Below are 27658 nucleotides of genomic sequence, written 5' to 3' on the forward strand. Positions count from 1 at the left end.
AATTGGGCCAGCAGGGGAGCAGTTAGGGGGTGATCAGGTCAGCAGGGGAGCAGTTAGGGGCAATCAGGCAGGCAAGTGGTTAGGAGCCTGCAGTCACAGATTGCGAGAGGGATGTCCAACTGCAGGATCGGGCCTAAACCGGCAATCGGACATCCCTTGACGGGTCCCAGATTGGAGAGGGTGTAGGCCAGGCTGAGGGACATCCCTCCCCCTGTCCGTGCACGTATTTCGTGCACCAGGCCTCTAGAATAGTAAAATATATTGTAATAACTATGTACTGGATTTATCAGGGGATCACTTTGTAAATTATATGTGTCTAACTACTACACTGTACAACTGAAACTAATATAATATTGAATGTCAACTTAATTTAAAAATAAAAAAAATATGTCAGTGATTGCCAGGTTGAGGGTGGGGGAGGGATTAACAGCTGGAGCACAGGGATTTTTAGGATAGTGAAACTACTGTGTATTTATAATTGTGGATAAATGTCATTTTACATTTGTCAAAACCCACATAATATATAACACAGAGTGAACCCTAAGGTAAACTCTGGACCCTGGATGATGATGCTGTGTCAGTGTAGGTTCATCAATTGTAACAAATGTACATTCTCATGTGAGACTATACTAGGGGTGGAGGCTAGGGAGAGGAAGGGGATATAGGAGAAATCATTGTACCCTCTGTTCAATTTTGTTGTAAATTTAAAATTCTTCAAAAAAAATTAAGTGCATTTTTAAAAGTCCTTTTGAAAAAACTGAAGAGGTATTATTAAGACTTATTCTTCCATCATCAACACTTAAATAAGAGTAAGTGATGCCTTTAATGTAGAGGAAAAATAATTTGAACCCTGTACCCAAGAAAACCAACTGACATTTACATTCATGTATGGACTCAGAATTTACATCTCACACAAATCTCTCAAAGTTTCAGAGGATACTTACTACTCTTAAGAAACCAAGAGAGAAAAGTGCACCATAACCACACAGGAGCCAAGCAACCACAGATAGAACACTGGAATGCAGAAGGCCAAAAGGCCATCTGTGAAGCTGGCTGAGAGCCAGAGATGGAGCAAGAGACCAGGGACTCAAGTTGTTGTCAAGAAGCCAGAACCACACAGTAGGAAGATAAATTAGTCTTATCTTAAAGGTTAATAACTGACATTTTTCAAAAGAGCTTCTGAAAGGAGAGACAAAAATGGGTGAGATAAGGACAGAAAAAGGAAAGCCAAAGAGGCCCTTACATGACAAGATATTCAACCTCACACTTAAAACTACACTGAGACACACCATTTCTCACCCATCAGATGGACAAAAATCCATGTAGTTGGGAATATACTACTCTGGCAAGACTGTAGGAGAAACATTTACATACTGCTTGCTGGTAGTAATGAAAATGGGACAAGGCCATGGAGGGGAATCTGGTGGCATCCCACAGAATTACACAGGCACTAAGATATACCTCAATCTTTCCTGGCAGGTGTAGCATAGTGGTTGAGTGTCAACCTATGAACCAGGAGGTCACAGTTCGATTCCTAGTCAGAGCACATGCCCAGGTTGTGGGTTCGATCCCCAGTAGGGGGTGTGCAGGAGGCACCAATCAATGATTCTCATCAATGAAGTTTCTATCTCTCCCTCTCCCTTCCTCACTGATATTAATAAAATAAAATAAAATATATTTTTTTAAAAAAGATTTGACTCAATCCTACTGTTGGGCATCTATCCCAATGACACACTGATAAGACATATATGGACCACTGCAATTATTATTTCTGATAGCAGAAATGTAGAAACAACCCAAATGTCCAAATGACTTACTGAACAAACTAATATGCTATATCCACACAATTGAACTTTATATACAGACAGTCCTCGGGTGACGTCGGACTCGATGTACGTCGTTTCGTGGTTACATCTCCATCTCCCATTTATTTATAAAAAATATATATATAAAGTTCCGTCATTTCGATGTACGTACATATGTGCATTATGTTATTATTTATTTACCACAAGTAAAGGTCAGGAATTGTTATCTTTCTTTTACATTTTTTTTAATGTTTCACTTCATTACTGCTGTGTATGTGCTCTATGTGAGTGATGTAGGTGCTTATGTAGGTGAGTTCCTACTTATGGCGAAAATCGTGGTGTTGCACTGTAAGAATGGCTCTCCGACGTAACGAGGACCTACTGTAATTGAAAAGAGCCATGAGGAAGATCCCTGTACATTGCTAAGGAGCGGTCACCAAGACATACAGTTTAGTGGAAAACAGAAAAGTAGATAGGTGTGTACATAGTCACTGGGCACTGACGTCAGTTTGTAATGGAAAGTGGGTTATATCACCTCTATGAGAGCATCATAGATTTTTCAGTGGAAAACAGAACAAGATCCTTTACCAGGTACCTACAACTATTTTGTTGACAGAAGTGAGAAAGTCATATTTACAAATTAAGTGTTCTAAGACTCACAAAATAGTTATTTAAACTACACTAAACTGCCCTGGCCCGATAGCTCAGTTGATAAAGAGTATTGTACCAATACACCAAGGTTGCAGGTTCAAACCCCAATCAGGGCACATACAAGAGTCAACCAATGAATCTGTAAATAAGTAGAACAACAAATCAATGTTTTTCCCTCTCCCTTCCTCTCTACAAATCAATCAATCAATAAAAAATAAAAAATTGCACTAAACCAGTGATGGCGAACCTATGACATGCGTGTTAGCACTGACATGCGTAGCCACTTCTGATGACACGCGGCCGCCTATGAAACATTTGCGAAATAATGTTTTTCCCTCAAAGTGACACACTACCTGAGTTATGCTTAGTTTTCTGGCGAAGTTTGACACACCAAGCTCAAAAGGTTGCCCATCACTGCACTAAACCATGATGGACAAGAAAAACTATGCACAAACTTTTCTAACAGAAGCCCATTCAGATACATGTCCCAAAATTACCAACTTTTAACTTAACTTTGGTCTTTATCTTTGGAACATCTGAATTCACACCAAGTATGTTCCAGCAACTCCAATGGATTAGCAATACTCAACAATGCCCCTCCACACCACACTCACTGCCTCCAACCCTCCCAATTCACTCATTCCTCCCCTGTGAGCACCTTTTCCTCCTGTGAAATTTCCCTGGGAAGCTGTCAAGGTGACACTCTCCTTGATGCACAGCCATTTAATAAGCCCAGCTTTGAAAGACCAGCAGTCATCACTGAAGGTGCCACTTCAACAGGTGGTAAAGGAGTAAGACTTTAAAACTTTTTAGGGTGAAATCAGGAAATCTGATATGTAATATTTTCATACAAGCAGGAAATCTGAAATCTCATCTATAGAGAAAACACCCACAAATAGTGACATGTGGAGGCCCCAATAATACACGTGAAGTCCACCAGGAAACAAGGCCCACTTTCACACACACAGATTCCAATCACCTTCTCTGTGCCTTGCTAAAGGATCCACCTTAGACTGAAAGACATTTAAGAGAAACCTCCGGATGAAACACAGAGACCAAAAGCAATGAGATACCAAGACACACATAAGAGGCAGAGCTAATTCAAGAAAGGCTTTTAAAAAATATAATGTTGCCCTAACTGGGTGGATACAGCGTCGGCCTATGGACTGAAGGGTCCCAGGTTCGATTCCGGTCAAGGGCATGTACCTTGGTTGCAGGCACATCCCCAGTAGTGGATGTGCAGGAGGCAGCTGATCGATGTTTCTCTCTCATCGATGTTTCTAACTCTCTATCCCTCTCCCTTCCTCTCTGTAAAAAATCAATAAAATATATTTTTTTTAAAAAATAACGTTGAGCCTCAGAAGTATAAGCTACTTACATCTATGAAATAAATAATAGCGACATCAGAGGAATGGCAGTATAAGGGCGCAACTTTTCCTCTCCCACAGACATTTCAACAAGTTACCTTATATAATTTAACAAAGAAATCCCTGCTTAACCCACACATACCTGAGAGATCCCCACCGTCCAGCCGGGCAGTGTGTTTTAGGCAGAGAAAGAGAGCCATAGAACCCTGCCGCTGCTTAAACTCCCAAGAATCGCCTCCCACTGCCCTTATAGTCAGGTCCAGGAGCATATTATCTGTAAACCAAGAGCTGTTGCAATTGAATCGCTGTTTCCCTCTGTGACTGAACTCCAGGATGGGTGCCTGGGGCATAATGGCGACCATTATGGTGAGGATAAAACATACCCCACCCCAAAGTAGTGCGGCTGTACTGTCCTATGGAAGCTGTAATGGTTCAAATCTTGGGAAACCACAGAGGTAAAAAATCTTGTGATTCAGCACCATCTACTAGAATATAGTGGAAAGACCTCTTCAGAGATAAATGCAAAAACAAAGAAGGATAGCAAATACCTTGAAAAACTATAGCAACGAAAATGACCAGAAAGAAAATGAAAAATCCCTAGAAAGCAGGCTGGAACACATGGAAATATGTTATATAAATGACAAGAGATTTCAAGACTGCAGTTCTGAAAATACTCAGATGCGAGAAAATACTGACAGGCAATTCAGTGCACTCTGAAAACAAATCAATGAACAAAATGAGTATTTTACCAATGAAATTGAAATTTTAAAAAAGAACCCATCAGAAATCCTGGAAATGAAGCATGCAATTAAGGAGACAAAGAGTGATCTACTGAGTATAGAAAACAGAACCAACCAATTGAGGAAAGAACTAGTGATACCAAAGATAGGAATCAAGAAATGACACAGAGGGAAGAAGAGAGAGACCTGAGAATAAAGAAAAATGAAAAGGCTCTACGAGACCTAACTGACTGAATCAGAAAAAGCAATATTAGAATTATAGACACTGCAGAGGAGGAAGACAGGGAGCATGGAATGGGGAGTCTATTAAAACAACAAATAAAGGATGAGAACTTCCCAAATCTATGTAAAGAACTAAATCCTCAAATCCAAGAAGCAAATAGAACACCTAGTTACCTCAATCCAAAGAGGCCCTCTCCAAGGCACTTTGTATTGACGCTGTCAAAAATTAAAAGAAAAAATTCTCAAAGCAGCCAGGGAAAAGAATGAATTGGCCTACAAAGGAAAACCCATCTGAATGTCATCTGATTTCTCAGCAGAAACTCTACAATCCAGAAGAGAATGGAACCAAATATTCAAACGTCTAAAAGAGAGGAATTATCAGCCATGAATAATATATCCAGCAAAATTACCCTTTAAATATGAAAGAGAAATAAAGATATTCCCAGACATACAGAAGCTGAGGGATTTTATCACCAGAAAACCTCCATTGCAGGAAATATTCAAGGGAGTTATTCTACCTGAAACATAAAACATAAGGTAACAACACTACGAGTAAGATCACCAAAAAAATTACAGCATAAACAGGGATAATTTGTGACAACAAAAACATACAAGGGAAGGGGAAAGATCTGAACTGACAAAGGAAGATGAAAATCACATGCACTCAAAAGGAAAAAAACTACGGATTATATATGTAACTTCATTCTTTATAAACCTAATGGTAATCACACATAAAAATCCCAAACCAGGACATATAGCTTAAAAAAAAAAAGGGGGGGGGGGGAACAGATGAAAGATGTATGAAATACCACCAAACAAAAATAACAGACAGAAACATAAAAGAAAAGAACCAATGGAGGCAGAGCTACCACAAAACAAAAAACAAAATGACTATAGGAAATCCTCATATATCAATAATTACCCTAAATGTAAATGGTCTGAATTCACCAATAGAGGCACAGAGTAGTAGAGTGGATTAAAAAACAAAACCCAACCATATGCTGCCTATAAGAGATATATTTTAGCTGCAAATACAAAGGTAGATTCAAAGTGAAAGGGTGAAAAATGACTCTCTAAGCAAATAACATACACAGTAAAGCAGGTGTAGCCATCCTTATATCTGACAACATAGATTTCAAGATAACAAAGAAAAAAGAGACAAAGATGGGTACTTTATAATGATAAAGAAAACACTACATCAAGAAAATATAACACTTCTTAATATATATATATATGCACCCAACCAGGAAGCACCGAAATATATAAAACTCCTCACAGAACTAAAGAAAGAAATGGATCAAAACACAATCATAATTGGAGACCTTAATACTCCACTGACCGCTCTAGACAGACCAACCAAACAAAAATCAATAAACAAACACCAGCATTAAATGAAACAGTAGACCAAATGGAGAAAATGGGCATTTACAGAACATTTCATTCCAGAACATCAGATTATATATTCTTCTCCAGCACACCTGGAATATTCTCAAGGAAGACTATATGTTAGGTCACAAAACAAGCATCAACAAATTCAAGAAGATTGAAATTATACAAAGCAAATTCTCTGACCATGATGCCTTGCAACTAGAAATCAACTGCAGAAAGGAAGAAAAGAAACCCACAAATATGTGGAGATTAAACAACATACTACCAAAAAATGACAGGGTCAAAGAAGAAATAAAAGATGAGATCAAAAGATATATAGAGACAAATGAGAATGACAACACAAAATACCAAAACCTCTGGGATGCAGCAAAAGCAGTAACAAGAGCAATCCCAAGTAAACAACCTAACATCACATCTTATAGGTAGTACAAAAAAGAACAAAAGCAACCCAAAGTCAGCAAGAAGAAAAGAAATAATAAAAATTAGAGCAGAATAAGATGAAATAAGAGAACAAAAAGACTACAAAATTTTAATAAAACAAAGAGTTGGTTCTTTGAAAATATTAATAAAATTTACAATCCCCTGGCTAGACTCAGTAAGCAAAAAAGGGAAAAGACCCATATAAACAAAATGAAAAATGAGAGAGAAGTCACCACAGGCATCACAGATATACAAAGGATCATACTAGAATATTATGAAAGACTAGAGGCCTGGTGCACGAAATTCGTGCCCGGGGAGTGGGGAGGGGGGGGTTGTCCCTCAGTCCAGCCTGCACCCTCTCCAATCTGGGATCCTTCTCACTATCCAGGACTGCTGGCTCCCAACTCCTCGCTTGCCTGCCTTCCTGACTGCCCCTAACTGCTTCTGCCTGCCAGCCTGATCACCCCCTAACCACTCCCCTGCCAGCCTGATTGATGCCTAACTGCTCCCTTGCCAGCCTGATTGCCCCTAACTGCCCTCCCCTGCAGGCCTGGTCACCACCAACTGCCCTTCCCTGCAGGCCCAGTCATTCCCAACTTCCCTCCTCTGCTGGCCTGGTCACCCCTAACTGCCCTCCCCTGCAGGCTTGATCGCCCCCAACTTCCCTCCCTTGCAGGCCTGGTCCCTCCCAACTACCCTCCCCTGCTGGCCATCTTGTGGCAGCCATCTTGTGTCCACATGGCGGCAGCCATCTTGTGTGTTGGAGTGATAGTCAATATGCATATTACTCTTTTATTAGATAGGATTATATGCCACCAAATTCAATAACCTAGAAGAAATGGATAAGTTCCTAGAAATTTATATATCCTTCCTAGACTAAATCATGAAGAATTAGAAAATCTCAATAGACTGATCAGCAGTGAGGAAATTGAAACAACTATCAAAAACTTCCCAAAAAACTAAAGTCCAGGAAGAGATGGCTTCACCAGTCAATTCTACCAAACATTCAAAGAAGATTTAAAACCTATCCTTCTCAAACTCTTGCAAAAAATTAAAGAGGCAATAATGCCTAATACATTCTATGACAAAACCTGGCAAAGATAACACACAAAAAGTAAACTATAGACAAATATCTGTGATGAATACAGATCTAAAATCCTAAACAAAATACTATCAAATTAAATACAACAGTACATCACAAAAATTATACATCACAATCAAGTGAGGATCATTCCAGGGGCACAAGGATGGTTCAACATACACAAATCAATCAATGTAATACACCACATTAATAAAAGAAAGGATAAAAAGCAGAAAAAGCATTTGATAAGATACAACATACATTTATGATTAAAACCCTCACTAAAACAGGAATAGAAGGACAGTATTTCAACATAATAAAGGCCTCAGCTAACATCACACTCAAATGGCAAAAAACTGAAAGCTTTTCCCCTAAGATCAGGAACCAGACAAGGATGTCCACTCTCACCACTCTTATTCCACATAGTGCTGGAAGTCCTAGCCAGAGCAATAAGGCAAGAGAAAGAAATAAAAGGCATCCAAATAGGGAATGAGGAAGTCAAACTGTCACTTTTTGTAGACGGCCTAATTCTGTATATAGAAAACCCTAAAGACCCCACCAAAAAACTCTTAGAAACAATACACAAATACAGTCAAGTTGCAGGATACAAAATCAATGTGCACAAATCCATTGCCTTTGTGTATACTAACAACAAAACTTCAGAAAAAGAAATGAAAAACAAACAATTCCTTTTGCAATAGCAACCAAAAGAATAAAGTACCTAGGAATAAAGTTAACAAAAGACGTGAAAGACCTATATACTAAAAAATTACAAAGCATTATTAAACAGACATTGAAAAAGACACAACAAAATGTAAAAATATCCCATGTTCATGGATTGGAAGAATCAACAGTTAAAATGGTCATGTTACCCAAAGCAATATACAGATTTAATGCAACCCCCATCAAAATCCCAATGTCATTTTTTAAAGAAATAGAACGAGAAATCATCAGATATGTATGGAACCACAAAAGACCCTGTATAGCCAAAGCAATCCTGAGGAAGAACAAAGCGGAGGGTATCACGCTACCTGTCTTCAATTTATACTACAGAGCTACGATAATCAAAAGAGCACAGTATTGGCAGAGAAATAGACACACAAATCAATGGAACAGAATAGAGAGCCCAGTTGTAAAACCACATGCATATGAACTGATAATTTTCGACAAAGGAGGCAGAAACGCACAATGGAGTAAAGATGGTCTATTCAATAAATGGTGCTGGGAAAACTAGAAAGCCACATGCAAACAAATGAAACTGGATTACAGTTTGCCTGCAGGTACAAAAATTAATTCAAAATGGATCAAAGACCTAAACACAAGACTCGAAACAATAAGTTACATAGAAGAAAATACAGGTACCAAATTTATAGATCTGGGTTGTAGAGAACATTTTATGAACCTGACCCCAAAGGCAAGGGAAGTAAAAGCAAAAATAAACGAATGGACTACATCAAACTCAAAAGATTCTGCACAGCAAAACAAACGGACAACAAAACAAAGAGGCAGCCAACCATATGGGAGGTGATATTTGCAAACAGTAGCTCCAACTAAGGTTTATTCCCCAAAATATATCAAGAATTCATAAAACTCAATACCAAACAACCCAATCAAAGAGCGGGCAGAAGACCTGAAAATACACCTCTCCCAAGAAGACATACAAACCAACAGATATATGAAAAGATGTTCAACCTCACTGGTAATAAGGAAATGCAAATCAAAACTAAAGAGAGATACCACCTTACACTTGTTAGAGTGGCCATTACCAATAAGACAAGTAATAACAAGTGTTGGAGAGGTTGTGGAGAAAAGGGAACCCTCATTCACTGCTGGTGGGAATGTAGACTGGTATAACCACTATGCAGTCTGGCAATTCCTCAAAAAATTAAGAATAGAGCTACCATAAGACTCAGCAATCCCACTCCTGGGTATACACCCAAAAACTCAAAATCATGTACTTAACCAAAGTGTCCCGTGCACGATAGAGGGCTGGACAGAGAGGATGTGGTCCACATGCACATGGAACACTGCTCAGCCATAAGAAAGGATGAAGTAGCACCATTTGCAGCAACATGGGTGGACCTTGAGAAGATCATGCTAAGTGAACTAAGTCAGTCACAAAAGCTAAAACCACATGATTTCACTCATATGTGAGATATAAAACTAAAACTCATGAACACAAACAGCAGTGTGGTGGTTGCCATAGTGAAGGGGGTGGGAGGAGAAGGGGATCCTAGGATCCTAATATAAGGTGACAGAAGAATATTTCACTCTGGGTAGTGGACACACAATGCAATATAGATTTTGTAACATAGAAACCCACACCTGAAACTTGTATGTTCCTGTTGACAATGTCATCCCAATCAATTTAATAAATTTTTAAAAAGAAATAAACAAATAGAACAAAAAAGAAATTTTAAATCCTTACTGAAATTTTTTTTAAAGGTTGGAAAATAGCCTGGCAGGCGTGGCTCAATGGTTGAGCATTGACCTATGAACCAGGAGGTCACTGTTCGATTCCCAGTCAGGACAAAAGGTTGGAAAATAGCCCTGGATGTTGTAGCTCAGCTGGTTGGAGTGTCCTCATGCACTGGAAGGTCACGGGTTCGATTCGTGGTCAGGACACATACGAGAGGTAATAGATCAATGTTTCTCTCTCACACCAATGTTTCTCCTCATTGTCCCCACTTCCTTAACTCCACCCTCTCATTCCCCCTTCCTCTCTCTAAATATATCCTCCAGTGAGGATTTTTTAAAGTCATTTCTAACCTAGAACCTATTACCCCACCAAAGACTGAGCATGAGAGTAGAATAAAGACAATGTGAACAAAAGGTCTAAAAAAAAACACACCCATCTTCTATATGCATTTTTGAAAAATGTACTTGGTTCAAAAGGGTTCAGTATTTATACAGTGATTATAACAGATGCAATAAATATATATTTTAAAAATATTTTTATTGATTTCAGAGACGAATGGAAAGGGAGAGAGATAGAAACATCAATGATGAGAGAATCATTAATCAACTGCCTCTTGCATGCCCCACACTGGGGATCGAGCCCACAACCAGGGCATGTGTCCTGACCAGGAATCGAACCCTGACCTCCTGGTTCATAGGTTGACATTCAACCACTGAGCCACACGGGCTGGACACAATAAAAATAATTTAAGCCAAACTCTTTATTAGGAGTCTAATGAAAGAGGGAGATATTATGTGAACAAGCCAAAATCCTCAACAGATGTCGATATATAATATCTAAAATTGTCAGAACAAAAGAAATTTGTATACTCATTATTTATAAATTTTGAAGGTAAAAATCAGAATGGAGTACCTAACTTTAAAAAAAACAGACCTTATAACTGTTGAATAATTTTTTTAAATATTGATTTTATAGAGAAGGGGGAAGGAGATAGAGATCCATTGGATGCCTCCCACATGTGCACCAACAGGAGATCGAACCCACAACCTGGGTATGTGCCCAGACTGGGAATTGAACCGGCCACCTTTTGTTGTACGAGATGACACTCCAACCAACTGAACCACACCAGCCAGGGCTGGAGTGCCTACCTTTTTGCTATAAGTCTTTGGCACTATTTGACATTTTCAACTGTGAATTTTTATTAAAGTATGCCATAAAAGGAGGAAAATTGCAGCTACTTGGTAAAATAGTAAAAATGGAGGCTAACTCAAGGAAAAATATATGAAAAAAGTCATACCATACCATAGGACTTACTGCCTAATGTCATTAGGTATATAAACCTGTTATCTTTAAAATAAAAATCCCTAATATATTAAACTAGATATATTAAAAAACGTAAAAATTCAATATTCTAATTTTCATTGATCACTCACACTCTATGTTAAACACTACCCAATATTTACCATGGAGGCAGTTTAAATTCTTTGACATGCCTCTCATTCAGCACAGCACATGCTCCCTCCCTTGAAATCTGGGCAGGTGCCTGGACCACCTCAAGGAACAGAATACAACAGAAGTGAACCTGTAAGACTTCCGAGGCTCAGACAGAAGAGACCACGCAGCTGTTCCAGTTCCTCCTAGGACACTTTCTCTGGGAACCTCCATGTGAGAAGCCCAGCTATCCACCTAGAAAAAGACGCCTTAGGAGCTGGACTGTTGAAGCCCCCAGCTTTTACCTTTGAGATGGCACCGCCTAAGGGCATAGCTGAACCACCATACCAACTCTGGAATGCCTACCTGGGCTTCCTGTTACATAAGAAAAACAAAACAAAACCCTCTTTCCGTGAATTTCCTTTATTTGTAAAGGGCACACACATTCATTACTGATAGAGGGATTTAACAGGAACAGACTCTTAGTCTTTGTTAACAAGAAGAATGATTAAGACAATTTTATAGTCAATACTGATCAGGAGTCAGCAATCTTCCTAAAACAGGTTCTATCACATAAGTGGAAAACAGTCTGACCTCATGGCCTAACAACAGGCCAATAGAGGACCTACTTGTCTTTAGCTTAATGCTACGTGCTCTAAGAAATACGGAAGAGTCATACATGTAAGATCACATTATTGTTTGTTCTACTATTAAATCATTTTTTAATGCAAAGCTCAAAAGACACTTAGTGGAAAACAGGTTTGTAACCTGCCATCCAGAAAAGTGGCTTCCTTTCTGGAGTATATGTTCCCATGAACTTATTTAAAATTGTATATTCTGAAGGTGTGTTTAGCAATGCCAAAAGCAACAAGCTTGTTTTTGTTATTGAAAAAAATCCATCGACCCATTTTTTATACAGTGTAGACAAAGAGACTGTTGCTTTACTTAATTTTCCACTGGCCGCTAAAGCACCTGAAATGAAGACACCACTCCAAAACATATGTAAGAAATGTGAGACTGGAAAACACTTAAAAGTAATTAGCAAAAGCTTCTGGCATCCTAAGTTTTCAATTATAAAAAGCCAATTTTTATAGAAATGAATGATTCTTCACCAATGGCTACTAACCTCAGTCCTTTCCCCTTTCAATAAAAATCTTTCTGTGAACTCTCTTAAATTCAAAATTGTTAACAACATAAATACATCACCAGATTGCTGCAGAGGCCATGCAGACATTTTCTTAGAAGTACAGTGGTAACTAATATCTCATTTACTATATACTAAGCATAAAAAGTTACTATACTGGAGACCCCCTAAAACACCAAAAATAAAAACAGAAAACAGAAGATCAACATACTTGCCAGGATTCACAATCTCTCCCTTAAAAATAATAACACCCCCTGGTTTAGCTCTTTCAATTACTTATACCAAACACACATCACCTTAATCAGCTCACTCTCCTCCAAAGATGATTTCAAACTCAATGAAGAAAATAAGAATGTTGAATTTGGAATGGTGTGCATAAAAAGAACTTGGGAAAACCAAACTATTTAATTAACAGAAATGTGGGAGATTTCACTGATCAACAAAAACCTGACGGCAATTTCTTCAACTATTAAATTGAAATAGAAAATATTTCATTGCAAATAGTATGATCACCAATAATAATGCTTGTTGTACAGCAGATATAATGTGCCAGGAACCTAGCTAAGCACCGAACATGCATAAGCTCGTTTATACCTCATAATATCCCCAACAAGTACCTACCCTAACAGTTCCATTGTTTAGATGAGAAAAACCAAGGCTCAAGAAGATACAAAATGCACCAATGTTCATATGAATAATAAGAGCAGGACAGGGCTGATGAGAGCTGGGAACAGAGTAACAAACTCTCAGATGACTTACACTTCAGTCTGTCATCACTACTGAAAGTTAATCTTATTGACAAATATTGAATAGTTACATCAATATTATCATTATAATGTAAAACAATAAAAGAGAAACTAAAATAAAAAAGAGATGAGCGGTACTTAAAAATCTGAATCCCTGTGGCTCTTCTATAAAGGAATTCCAAATACTATAGTTAATAAACATAAGAAATAGTTCTAAATCACACAGCAACCATTTCTGTAAGATTAATAATTTCACTACCATAATTCTCAGATTCATTTATCAAAGAATCTCAAAATGTTATGACACATTTTTTTCAAGTGTGTTCTGTAATGGAGAAGAACTTGGGTCCCACAGAAAACATCACTTACTTAGTTTATAGTGTAGCCTATTAAGATTTATCTTTGTTTTGGGGATGGGTAAAAATCATGCAAAGTCTAAACTTCTATTCTAGTTGTATTAGCTGTCTGCTACAAAAACAATAATTTCTTTTAAATATTCATTTTCATACATTGCATTCCAGTAAAGTTCTTTCAAGTAAGTATACAAAACCTGCAAGTTTATCTTTTTTCCTTCAAATTGTTATAAATATCCTAAATCTTAGTAAATCTAATGCTCATCTATTCATCTCATTTTCACTTCCTCCTTCAAAATGAAACAATTCCTTTATTGACTGTAATCCTATTAACTGGGTGTTTACAATTCACTTGCTAAATTTACTGGACATCTACAACAGGACAAAAATTAATATGATCCTGCCTCTCAAAAATCTAAACCTGTTTTTTCGCATGTATGTGTATGAAATACTGCAAATCACAAAGCTTTAAGAAGAGCAAACAACTAGGAATTATGTGAAAGTATTCTACAATTTTATAACTATTTTCAGTTTATCACACTTGAGGTATGCAGAGAACTGCACTGCCTACCTGCATCAGCTCTGGACCGTTGGCCAGGTGTCTTCCCGAATGGGGTCTTCATTCATCTGCATTTAAGTGAGCAGCAGAGCTGCTGAACTAGGGTGAAAATTCAATATGCTCCAATTTGAAACTGTGCACAGAATTTCAATGTTCGTGTTAATCCATCATTGGCGTGCCTCTTTTACAAATTCAGCAAAAATACGTGAAATCATAAGCACTCTGTAAAACAGTGAAATAACAGTTCATTACTATAGCATCGTAAGGACAAAATAACCCGAGTAAGCCATAACTGTGACATCACATCTTAAGCATCACATTAACTAAAACACACCCTGCCCAGAAGCAATTAACTTGATTTCCTCAGACCTGGGTGCCAGGACAGCTCACAGCCAGGAAAAAAAGGAAGTGCTAGACCCTTCAAAGAGAAAGTCTGGGGCATTTGCAAGACCCCAAAGTATAGTTTCTCAGAAGTCAACTGGAACACTATATGCATCCGACTTCACTCACTGTAATTCAACCCATTTTGCTGCCAGAAATCAGAAAAGGGTGATGCAGGAGTGTCAGAAAAGGTTTAGACTGGTGTGGACCCCTTTTTCCTATTAATCCTCTTGTCTGTATACACTTTAAGGACTTTGGCACCTTCTGTACCTCCTTTTCCACTACCATCATACATTCTTGGCAACATACGATCCTCTCAACATCCTGCCCCCTCAATTCTTTAACATCCTTCAAACTATAGACCCCTCCTTTTAAGCCACCTCTCTCCAGGTCACAACCTCGACCACTATTGCCAATGACTGCAATACTTCTGGAATCTTTGCTTCAAGCATCTCACACTCGAAACCACCTCTAATCATTCTACTTTCTAACACTAACAATCTCACCCCAACAATTCTTTGATGTAACCATTACCTCCATCATGACCACTTTTTCACTGTCCTAATTCAGTTTACATTCCATGGATTGTCAACCACTATAGTGACTCATTGCTTTTCTCCATTTTCTCCCTCCTCTTCCTGTCAATTTTGTGGCAAAACCCTAACCCAACTCCCTGCCTACCATGCCCACATCTTAAGTTGGTCAGCATGGCTGAAAAACGGTAAATTTATAATCTCATGTCTCAAGCATTCAAGAATACTACCCCAATCTCAACAGATAAGCTTGTTATTTGCTAAGAAAACAAAAGAAATACTTTCCCACCACCAAATTCACCAACTGGCTGCTACCCTCTACTGCTACAGTAACAGATAAACTGTTTAAATTCAACCTTTTCACTGCGTTATCTAACCCATCACTGTCTTCTGTATCCACTCTCTTAGCACTAGATAGAATTCCCATCGATATACAATAATTACATGATGTTGTATTCCCCAACTTTGAAAACATTCCAGGGCTCCTTTCATCCACTTCTCTTTACAAGGCTACTTCAAGATTTAGGAATATTTTAATCTACACAAATATCAATGTAGCCTATCTTAGTAAGCTACACTGGGTTCTGTAACAAGAAGAATTTAGCTTACTAATGTTCTAAAGCATTCACTCTTCTCTCCAGGATATTTAAGCTTACCACTTTCTATTGCTTACCACTTCTTTAAAAATTTCAGGATGAACTTGTTACACTTTTAAAAAGTATAGTCCTGGTCACCATGGCTAGTTGGTTGAGCACTGTCCCATGCACCAAAAGGTCACTGGTTCATTTCTGGTCAGGGCACATACCTGGGGGTTTGTGGACTCAATCCCCAGTAGGGGGAGTGCAGGAGGCAGCCGATCCATGTTTGTCTCTCACATCAATGATTCTTTCTCTCTCCTTCCTCCCTCCCACTCTCTCAAATCAGTAAGAACATTTCTTTTTAAAACTTAGCAAAAGTAAGAGTTTAAAATAAATAAAAGTAGAGAATATAAGTTGAAGGAAGAGTTGCAATAGGGGAAGGACACAAGGTGCTTTAAAAAAAAAAAGTATTTTTATTGATTTTAGAGAGAGAGGAAGGGGGAGAGAGAAACATCATCAATCAGCTGTCTCCTGCATGCTCCCCACCGGGGATCAAGCCCGCAACCCAGGCATGTGCCCTAACAGGGAATCGAACCAGTGACCTCTTGGTGCATGGGTCGACACTCAACCACTGAGCCATACTGGCTGGGCCACAAGGAGCTTTTTGAATAACATAAGAATGCAAAATTTCAGATGAAAGTCCCTCTCCATTTTTGAGTTACAATTAATATTCCAACTGTCTAATATTATCCCAACTTCTGTTAAGACCAGAAAGAAATATACAGAGACTGAGCCAAAGGAAAACAATGAAGAGCATTAACTAATGAAACACTGGCTTCGTTTTGCATCAAGTTGCCATACAAGACTTTGAAAATTCATTCAGAGCTTTCTCACTCTTTTGAATAGAAAGGGCAAAACTTACATATTTAAAAAAAAAAAAAAAAGTTTTGCCTTATGTTATTCTACTAAGTGGTTAAAAATAAGACAAACTAAAGGGAAAAACAATTTAACTTTTACATGCTGACAGCAAAATCTCATTATTTCCAGGATAGTAGGAATTATCACATTTTTTCAAGCATTACAGAAATGTTGTCAAATGGAGTCTAACTTCAGACCATAAAAAAGACTGTCCGGTATTCAGAGACCCAACAGATGCCAATACCACTAGGATGATGGAGAGCAATACTGCACAGCACCACAGGATCACCAGAGTACCTGATTACAAATGCTGCCTCACCATGCAGGCATCGCGGTTCAGCAAACCGCACAACAGAGGCTTCCCTGATCCACAATGCTGCACCTAAATCTACTTGTTCACTAGACCTAATTTCCAGTTTGTAGGAAATACAGGTAACACAGGAGCAAGTGGAAAGTTTCTACAAGACCCATGAGCATACTCTAAAAGTCAGACACGATGAGTAAACCCTGAATGAATGGTTTGGAGAAAAAAAAGCAAGGAGATATTTAAGACAAATGGGGAAGTTTAAATAGGGGCTAAATAGTATATGAAATTATGTAATTGCTAGAGGCCCAGTGCACAAAATTCATGCACTGGGGGAGGGGGGGAGTGTCCCCCTCTTGCAGTCCGGGAACCCTTGGGGGATGTCCTGGAGCGGGCCTAAGCCATCAGTCTGACATCCTTAGCGCTGCCACGGAGGCAGGACAGGCGGGAGAGGCTCCTGCCACCGCCACTGTGCTCGTCAGCCGTGAACGCGGCTTCTGGCTGAGCGGCACTCCCCCTGTGGGATTCGGCTGAAACCGGCTCTCCGACATCCCTCGAGGGGTCCCAGATTGTGAGAGAGCGCAGGCTGGGCTGAGGGACCCCACCGGTGCACGATCGGGCAGGGAGCGACACGGGAGGTTGGCCAGCTGGGTGGGAGCTGGGGAGGGCTCCAGTGTGTGTCTGGCCCCTCGCTCAGTCCCTATCACCCGGACCCCAGCAGCAAGCTAACCTACCAGTCGAGCGTCTACCCCCTTGGTGGTCAGTGCACGTCATATCGACTGGTCGACCAGTCGACTTGTCTGCCCCCTGGTGGTCAGTGCATGTCATAGCGAGCAGTTGGGCAGCCTTAGCATGTCATTAGCATATTACGCTTTGATTGGCTGAATAGCCGATCGATTGACCGGACACTTAGCATATTAGGCTTTTATTATATAGGACTAGAGGCCCAGTGTACGAAATTCGTACACGGCTGTGGTCCCTAGGCCTGGCTGGCAACTGAAGCGCGAGCATCTGGCGTGGAAGGGCAGGTCCCAGCTGACCTCTGGGCCCTGGGTAGCACCTGGGTTCCCAGACCCCCACGCGCCCCCCTCCGCCTGAGTCACGGCACCCAAGTTCCCATGTGGAGATGCGGTGAGTGCGGCCGGACGCCGTGGGTCAGGGTGCAGTGTGGGCCTCTGGGCCACCCACTGGCGCCACACAGAAGCCAGGCGGGCAGCACACTCTCTCCTGTGCAAACCCACGGGGAGCCCGACTGGGCCCTGCAGTCCCGGCTCACCCGGAAAAGGCCGCACAGGTATAAGGCAGGCTCCTTGGGGGCGCCCGGCACCTGAGCACAGGGGCTTCACCAGCGCGTGAGCCCTGGTGTCCCAGGGGAGGGTAGCAGGGGGAGAGCAAGCGAGTTCGGCGGGCACCCCCCATTCTCACCGCACCTCTGACCCCATCACCCCCACTCCCAGGTAGCCAGCAAGAGGTCACAGCCCCCTGCCCGGGTGCTGCGGGAGGTTGGTTACTGCCACCCACCCCCAGGTTCCCGTTCCAGTCCGGGGCTGGCCACTGGTCATCGTCTGCAGGACAATCGGTTGGGGCCAGGCCCCCTCCCCCCCCCGGCTCCCTCAGCGCCTGGGAGCCAGACGGCGGCCCCGCCCCCCACCACTGCCACTGGTCGCCATCTGCAGGGCAATCGGGCCCCTGCTTGCACCTGCCTTGGCCTGGTGCCGTCCGCTCACCTGCTCCACCATCCCACTGCGGTCCCGCTCTCATCGGGGCCCATCGGGGCCAGCAGCGCCTCCACTGCCACTGCTGCCAGCACCACGTTGTCGACACCCGCCATGTTCTGCGCCACCCCCTGGTGGTCAACGCATGTCATAGCGAGCGGTCAAACTCTCGGTTGAGGGGACAACTTGCTTGCTTATTAGGTTTTTATTATATAGAAGGATCATTAGCCTTTAAAAGCACAATTATTACATTGTGGTTATGCTTGTAATATACTTTTTAGAAAATGCACGATGAAATTTCTAGAGGTAAACTGTCATAATGTCAGCAGCGAACTTCAAATGGTTCACCTAAAGAAAATAATACATACATAGAGAATGAAGTGAAAATGAAAAAATACTAAATTTTTAATCTAGGTGAAGCGCATACTAATTTTTTTCTTTTAACTTTTATTTCAACTTGGAATTTTTCATGATAAAAAGTAGGGGAGCCCTGGCAGGTGTGCTCAGTGATTAGAGCATGAGCCCCCGCACCGAAGGTTCATGGGATCGACTCCCAGTCAAGGGCATGTATCTGGGAGGCAACCAGTCGATGTATCTCTCTTATATCAATGTGTATGTGTGTACCTCTTTCTTCCCCTCCTTTCTTTCCACTCTGAAAAAGCAATGGGGAAAAAAATATTCTCAGGTGAGGATTAATAACAAAAAAGAAGGGGAAAAGAAGATCCTGATTTCCTTTGCTAAGTTCATCTTCATTAAACACTGAGGCCCGGTGAACAAAATTCGTGCATGGGTAGGGTCCCTAGGCCTGGCCGGTGATTAGGGCAGATGGGGGCCTTCCGGCTACTAGCCGGGGCCTCCTTTCCCCAGCTGCCGGGCAGGGCCTTCCTTTGTTCTGCGCCACTCCCTGGTGGTCAGCACACGTTATAACAAGCGATTGGTCTCCTGGTCAAACTCCCATGGGGACAATTTGCATATTAGGCTTTTATAATATAGACTAGAGGCCCGGTGCATGAAATTCATGCATGGGGGGGGGGGGGGTCCCCTCAGCCCAGCCTGCACCCTCTCCAATCCGGGACCCCTCTGGTGATGTCTGACTGCCGGTCAGACATCCCTCTCACAATCCTGGACCGCTGGCTCCTAATCGCTCACCTGCCTGCCTGCCTAGTCACCCCTAACTGCCCCCCCTGCCAGCCTGATTGCCCCTCACTACCTCTGCATGCCGGCCTGATCACCCCTTACTGCCCCCCTTGCCGGCCTGGTTGCCCCTAACTGCCCCATGCTGACGGCCAGGTTGCCCCCAACTGCCCCCTCCCTGCAGACCTGGCCACTCCTAACTGCCCCCTCCGCTGGCCTGGTCACCCCTTACTGTGCCCCATGCCAGCCTGGTCGCCCCCAACTGTCCCCCTCTGCCGACCTGGTCACCCCTAACTGCCTCCCCCTGCCGACCTGGTCACCCCACCCAGCCTGCTTGTTCAGTCGTTTGGTTGGCCCTCACTAACCCCCTGCCGGCCTGGTTGCCCCACACAGCCTGCTTGTTCAGTCGTTTGGTTGTCACTCACTAACCCCCCTGCCAGCCTGGTCATAGGCAGCCATATTGTGAGGGTGTGAGGGTCAATTTGCATATTACCTCTTTATTATATAGGATAGTGAACTATCCAGGCTTGCAATTTGCCCAATCATCTTTAAAACACTGACAGTTCTATGACATGACTGCTGCTGCTGGATCTCCAGCCATATCTAGCTGGGCCAGAGCAGAGTCTGCTTTTTAAAATCCCCTATCTAATCAAGCCCACCCCTATACCAAAGGGGTGCTGGTTCCTGAAACAGGCAAGCATGTATGGTGTTTTCCTTTCTCTGGGATAGCTCACACATCAGCACCCCTACCCATCCTGCCATGTATAACCCTTTAGCATCCGCCTTGCAACACACAGGACAGAAACCCATGTTTTCTTGCCTCAGCCCCCAAGATGCACCTTATATGTAAGTTCCCTTAATAAACTTTTGATGTAATGCTCAAGTTGTCAGCCTTTTTCTTTGGTCTCTCAGCCTAGAAAAATTTTCCCAACAGGTAAGAATTTAGTTTTGAACCTCAATACTCTTTCTGTAATGATCTCAAAGGGAATCAAAAGATTCTCACAAATTTCCTGCCATCATAAATGTATACAACTGTGAACCAAAAGAGGGCTATGCAATAAACCTGACAAGCTCAGGGGGCCACATGGCAGGCCTGATAAGCTCAGTGACTAAAAGCACCCACACAGTATGGTCTGATAATAAATTCCTAACTGGGCAGGTCAGGGCAGGCAGTCACTCCCCAGGCCTATAGCTTCGTCAGTAAATGGTTAATCTTTACCTTAAGCAAGCCTGCCCATTGTTTTTGTGCATCTCGGATAACAAACCTTTAAAATGGCAGAATAATTTTATTTTCCAGACCTCTCAGAGGCACAACCTTGGCACAGAGTACAAGACCATGAGACTCCTTGTTGTTATCTTGCTGCCAGCGTACCATCTCTATTTCCTATAAATATTAAATGTTAACTATCCTGCACCCATCAATGCAAAAGATTTATCTCTCCATTTTGCTTTTTTATTCAATCCTAGATATTTCCCTATCTTGCTTTGTCCTTAATTTAACACTAATGGATTTCATGTAACCTTCCCTATGTTCTTTCCTTTGATTCCAATGTATAAAATGAGCTGTAAAACTGCCATTCCCTCCAGAGCATTTTCTCAATCAGTAAGATCCTTTCAGGCATATATATCCTCAAACTTGGCTTGAATCAATGCTTATTAAATTTTTGATAAGTACAAATGTTCTTTTATTGACACAACACATCACAGTATTATTACTAGTTCCTTTTACTTCCTCAATCATAGAAATTACAGATCTTTCCAACACAATGCACTTGTTGCAGATCTCAAAATAGCTGTTAAGCTCATCTACTTCTAAATTAAGTTACTAAGCCCACCACAGAATGGACATGACTAGAGTGAATCAGCCATCAGGGCATTAGTGATCAACCTATAAAAACAGAATTGGCAACTATTGTAAAACAAAGAATTTGGCTGGCCTTTGTCCCAATTCTTGGGAAGCACCCTCTAAATCCTTGGGATTTCCTGAGTGACAGAAGTCCTTGTGATTCAGAGTGTTAACAAGATAACTCCAGATGGGGGCTGGCCAACCCAGAAAGACCAACTACAGGGTAGAGGATTTTCAGGGAGGGAAACTAGAGATTGAGTTCAACCTCATGGACAATGAATCATGCTTACATAATGAAACCCCAATAAAAACTCTAGACACTGAAGCTTGAGTGAGCTTCTGTGGTCAACAATGCTCTGACTCCATGCAGTCCCACATCCACGTGCCAAAGGGTGATGGTCCTAACGCCAATGAAAAATCTTGCTCAGACCCTGCCAAACCTCACCCTACGCATTTCTTCTTTTGGCTGGTCCTGATTTCGAACCATTTCTGCTACAATAAAACTGTAATTCATAAGCATAGCACTTGAGTTGTTCTAGTAAATTGCTAAACCTGAGAGTCATGGGAACCCCGAATTTATAGCCAGCTAGTCAGAAACGTGGTGATCTAGGGACCCCCCAGCTTGCAGATGATGTCCGCAGTAAGGGCAATTGTGTGAAGGATGGTACTTCAGCCTGTGAAGTCTGACCTCACTCTGAGTTGCTCTCTTAATATTCCCTATCATCAATTATTTGTTAATCAATGTTAACCTCAATATCTATAATATATCTCAATATATAAAAAGTCTAAGCAACCGGAGGGTGGTCAGTGCGCTCCCACAGCGGGAACACCGCTCAGCTGACAAGACGGGCACCAGACACCGCCAAGCCCATGGCCCTCAGACACGCCCCCTGCGTTCCCAAGTGGCAGGCACAGCAGGGCTGGGATGAGCAGGCGTGGCACAGCGCCAGCCCAGGCTCGGGCTCCTCCCTGGCGCCTGCCGCTAACCACACTACTTCGTGCTGTGCAGGATCGATGTGGACAGAGCCCGACGAGCTGGTGGGTAAGGCCGGGCTGCAGTGGCACGGAGGTCCACTGATCCCCACAGGCCAGGCCGAGGGACCCCACCAATGCACGAATCCGTGCACCGGGACTCTAGTATTTTTTATAAGCATCAAAAGGTGTCGTTTTAGTATCTTAAAACATAAAATTTTATCTGTATGTTAATGATGTCTTATCACTTAACACATTACCAAAGACACCATGTTACATTAAAATTGTTTTCATATTTTTATAACTATTGATTCACGAGACTGCTAAAAGATCCATGGCACAACACTCACCTAAAGCTACTGGCAACAGACAACTCTGAATCCTTGATGAGTCTTTAAAGGATATCTGCAGGCATCAAGATAAAGAATGAACTAACTCCTGGTAAGGAAGGAATAATAGCCTAGCCCAGTGGTCAGCAAACTGCGGCTCGCGAGCCACATGCGGCTCTTTGGCCCCTTGAGTGTGGCTCTTCCACAAAATACCACGTGCGGGCGTGCACGTACAGTGCGACTGAAACTTCGTGTCCCATGCGCAGAAGTCGGTTTTCAGCTCTCAAAAGAAATTTCAATCATTGTACTGTTGATATTTGGCTCTGTTGACCAATGAGTTTGCCGACCACTGGCCTAGCCAGTTTTGCTCAGTGGATAGAGCATCAGCCTGCGGACTGAGGGGTCCCAGGTTTGATTCCGGTCAAGGGCGTGTACCTTGGTTGCGGGCACATCCCAGTAGGAAGTGTGCAGGAGGCAGCTGATCGATGTTGCTCTCTCATCGATGTTTCTAGCTCTCTGTCCCTCTCCCTTCCTCTCTGTAAAAAAATCAATAAAATACATTTAAAAAATGGATTAATAATTTAGACCTCTGCTAAAAGCTTAAAAAAAAAAAAGGAAAAAAATATCATCTAAAAGAATACCACTAACAGAAACTATCAAGACCACCAGGGTTTCTTACTGGAATGGCTAATTCCAAGTCAGACTGGAACACCTTGTCACACCAGAAGCCAGGAAATTATCAAAGCCAGGAAGACATCACTGGAGTTCTGTCAAAGAGACAAAGGGGGTTGTTTTACACTATTTTCATGACTTTTTATATGTGTGGACGAAAGGGGCCACATGCTGACCTGACAGCTCAGGGGAGGCCTGCATGGCGGTCTTGCAGACTCGGAGACCTAAAGTCACCACAAAGGATGGTCTGAAATTAAACTTTAACTAAACGCAGTTATGGTAGGTAGTCACCTCCTAGGCCGGTATCTTCACTGACAAGGTCCTTTACCTTAACTGAGCCTATCTGTCTTTTTGCATCTATAACATACCCTTGAAATGTCTGGGTAACTTGTAACTTCCCTTGTTCTGGAGCCCCTGGGGCACAACCAAATGTTGTGGGCTCCGGGAGATGCCACAAATTCCTTCATTATCATGTTAATTGTTCCTGCACCCACCTAAGTATGTGTCCATCGTTTTACTTTTTATCCAATCCTAGGGGTTTTCCTCTGCTTTGCTTTATCCCACCTCCTTAATCTATAACCAATGAATTTCATGTAGCCCACCTATGTCCCTCCTTTGATGGCAATGTATAAATACAGATGTAACCCACCATTCTCTGGAGCATTATCTCAATTCGTTGAGGTTCTGCTTCCCAGCATGTGTCGACAGTTTGGCTCAAATAAACTCACAAAAATTCTTTACAGGTTTCAATGGTTTTTCACATTAACATATGATTGACAACTTCCACAACAAAAATGTGAATGCACACACACTAACATATACACCACAACTATGCTTGAAAGCATCAAAGAACTTGAAGATAGTAGAGCTCACAAAGGCACAATCTAAGGAAGTAAACCCCACATTTAGAACCACATTTATCCCTGAGAGCAACTGGCAAGTGGTAAGAAACAGCTGAAAGGCTGACAGCTTTGCAAGGTGAGGGACCAAAGCCTAGAACCCAGGGAGTACCAAAGGAAAGAGAGGGCTGGTGGACCCATGTCACATGAGCTGGAATCCTAAATTGCTCTCAGGAGCTGAAGAAATGGAAAGGATCCAGGCTAAGAACTGCAGCCAGCCACTACTCCTCTTTACCCTAGACCTGAACTGAGGTGATCCCAGACTGTCCACTCCCTCAGATGCCTGGCAGAAGCAAGCACAAATCCTGTCTATAAAATATCATCCTAGACCCCAATAATTACAAATTATTTTAAAAATGTAATCTATTGCACGCGCAATCCAGCTGCAAGAGACAAAATAAAAACTAGAACAATAAATAAATAAAAAGGCAGACCCATGGGGCCAGGTATTGGAGTCGCAAAATCGTAATTTAAGGTTGGGGGGAAGGGGAGAAGGGTACAGAAATAAATAAATAAAAACAACTGTATTATATTCACAGATAAGACGTTAAGGTAGTAAACTTTGGTAGAATACTATCAAAGAACCAGATTTTCCAGTAGTAAAAAAATACAGTAAACGCAATAAATAAGATTAATAGTAGGCTGGCTAATCTTGTTAAATGTTTGTTATAATGTTATGGTCATAAGGAAACCCCCTAATGTGTGAAATGATTATTGTATGAAATGTTTGCTGTGTGGAGACCCCAATACTCTGTAACTTCCAAAATGTTATAAACATGGTGAATGCCCCACTATCTTGACGTAAATGCCCTAAGCCCTTCCAGTGTAAACACCCTGCTCCTAGCAGAAGGCTCACAGTCTGGCCCACACTGACAAGACACAAGTTGTTTACTACCGGCCATATAAGCACCGGACCTTCTTCGGTTGATGTCTCCTGCCTGATAGAGGAGGACTCCACGTCGCTCTGTGAGAGGAGCCCCTGACTGACTGCTCTGCTGTGCGAGCCTGAACCAACTGCGGCCGCCTGTCTGTGTCCATCTTAGTCATCCGTCTATCGGTGTGCATCGCCGGGTGGCCTTTGCTGGAGCCTAGGACCCACTAGGAATAGGTAAATAAACCCTGTGTGATTGCATACTAATTCTGTCTTGTGTGTTCATGTGTTCTGGTTCGGCTCAACTAGACATTGAAGTACCAGGAGATAGGCCATTATTGCTGACCCCTGGTCACCTGCGTATGTCCCACTAAATCTAGGCAGATAATTAATTGGGGCATAATTGGGACAATGTTAGTGAACAAAGAAAAATCAGAAGAAAATACCCAGAATGAAGCATGGAGAAGGTAAGAGACTGGGAAGGTCTAACACATTAAAATGAACACTCAGACATTTCCACAGGTTCAGTAGGACTTATAAACACAAAATATAAATAAAAATATGTAACCAGACACATCACAATAAAACAGTTGAAAACTAAAGACAAAAAAAAAATCATAAACGCCTGAAATAAAAAAGACAAATTCCACCCATGGGAGCAAATATATGTATTTTGGAGGGAGAATAAAACAAGTTTTATTTTAAACAGAGAAAAAGAAAGAGGCCAGGGCACCATGTGAAAATACTGAAGCAGGAATTTTAGGAAAATATAGGCAGGCTTAGGGATTTTTTAGAATTGGGGTCCATGGAAAAATCACGGCCACAAACTGGAAGAAGGTACATTTCCATAACACAAGGAAGCCAGGTGCAGTTACATCTCCATGAGACAAGGAAGTAGCAACAGGTATATTTACATAAGACAAGGGAACTGGAAGTAGCCAAGAAAGGTCTATGTTTACAAAATAAAGAGAAGGAAGCCCTTCAATCAGGAGATGAAGAAAGCCCAAAGGGAATAGGAAAACAATAAGGAAGGAGGGGGGAGAACCTCACATGTCCCAGGTGAGGTTCAACCTTTGAGCCCAGGAGTTACTATAGTAACCAGTCTAAGGGAATAGTGACCAATCAGAGGGGATTATCAAGGCACCAGGATCTGCAGCCTTTATAAGCCATAGGGAAAAGGAATTCAGGGGACCTTATCCCCCTCCCTACGTGGGAGTCCATTCTGTGGGACTCTTCCCTCTCCGCACGTGCGAGTCTGTACTTGTTCAATAAATCTCCACCTTTGCTATACCACTTTCTGTCCGTGGATTCCTTCTTCGATTCATCAGAGCGCTTATGTTATTGGCTGGGTCCTCTAAGTCAGGGATGGGTCCAAAGCCTTGAAGCATCATTATCTTGACATGGAATTGTTGTATCCAACAGTAATGGTGGTGGCTAGACACCCTGACGGTGGGTTTACTCCATTCAAACTCAACTCCACGCCTAGAACAGTGACAGGAGAAGGGACCTAGAAATGAAAGTGAAGACCCCATGGCTGGCTCGCCACAGAAGTATGTTACTAGTCCACTTCCATGCCAGGAACTTCCACTTGTCAGGCAACCTCCAGGTCCTTCACTCACCCAGGAAAACTTTCAAGGATGAATGGGAGTGAGAATAAAGCAAGTTTTATTCAAGTTGAGAAAAAGAAGAAAGCCATTGAGCAGGCACTCTGTGAAAGAAGCAAAAAGTACATGTCTGAGTGGACACAGACTCACTCAAGAATGAGTCAGTTGGGTGAAGGGAGGATCTATCAAGTTGCACCATGTGAGCAAATATTAAACTGACTTACAGAAAGAATGGAAGCTGAAAATGTAATTCAATGCCTCAGGAGAAAACTGATAAGTTAGGATCCTATACACATCAAAAATATCCTTCAAAAAGGAAGGCCAATTTGAGACATATTTCGACTAACATACACTCAAGAGAATTCACTCTGAGCAGTCACAACAGGTAGAAAACAAAGTGTTCTTCAGGCAGAGGGAAAATGTTCAAAGATGAAGGGGTTGGAATTACAGAAGGAATGAAGAGGGTAAATCAAACAAGCTACTGACTGCACAAATTACTAATATCTTAAGATAAAATATACAGAGAATTATAACAGCACAACATTGATATACTATGAAAATGAGGTAGAGTTTAA

At 41.8% G+C, this 27658-nt stretch overlaps 1 protein-coding gene across 6 annotated transcripts in view; it reads right to left on the minus strand.

The window, feature by feature from the left end:
- Positions 1-27658, minus strand: part of SPIN1 (spindlin 1) — a 94016-nt gene that overhangs the window by 48775 nt on the left and 17583 nt on the right. For 3 of the 6 annotated variants that reach the window (XM_054726900.1, XM_054726903.1, XM_054726901.1), the window contains exon 2: positions 14340-14549. The exons of 1 other annotated variant lie outside the window; for it this stretch is intronic. In XM_054726900.1, the coding sequence (XP_054582875.1) occupies positions 14340-14391 (52 nt within the window). In that variant the 5' untranslated portion in view covers positions 14392-14549. Of the gene's footprint in view, positions 1-14339; positions 14550-18768; positions 18792-23716; positions 23805-27658 lie in introns of those variants that run through there. 2 more of the 6 variants (XM_054726902.1, XM_054726904.1) reach the window with 2 other exon arrangements.

The sequence above is a fragment of the Eptesicus fuscus genome, chromosome 15 (genome assembly GCF_027574615.1).
Source record: "Eptesicus fuscus isolate TK198812 chromosome 15, DD_ASM_mEF_20220401, whole genome shotgun sequence".
Taxonomy (NCBI): Eukaryota; Metazoa; Chordata; class Mammalia; order Chiroptera; family Vespertilionidae; genus Eptesicus; species Eptesicus fuscus.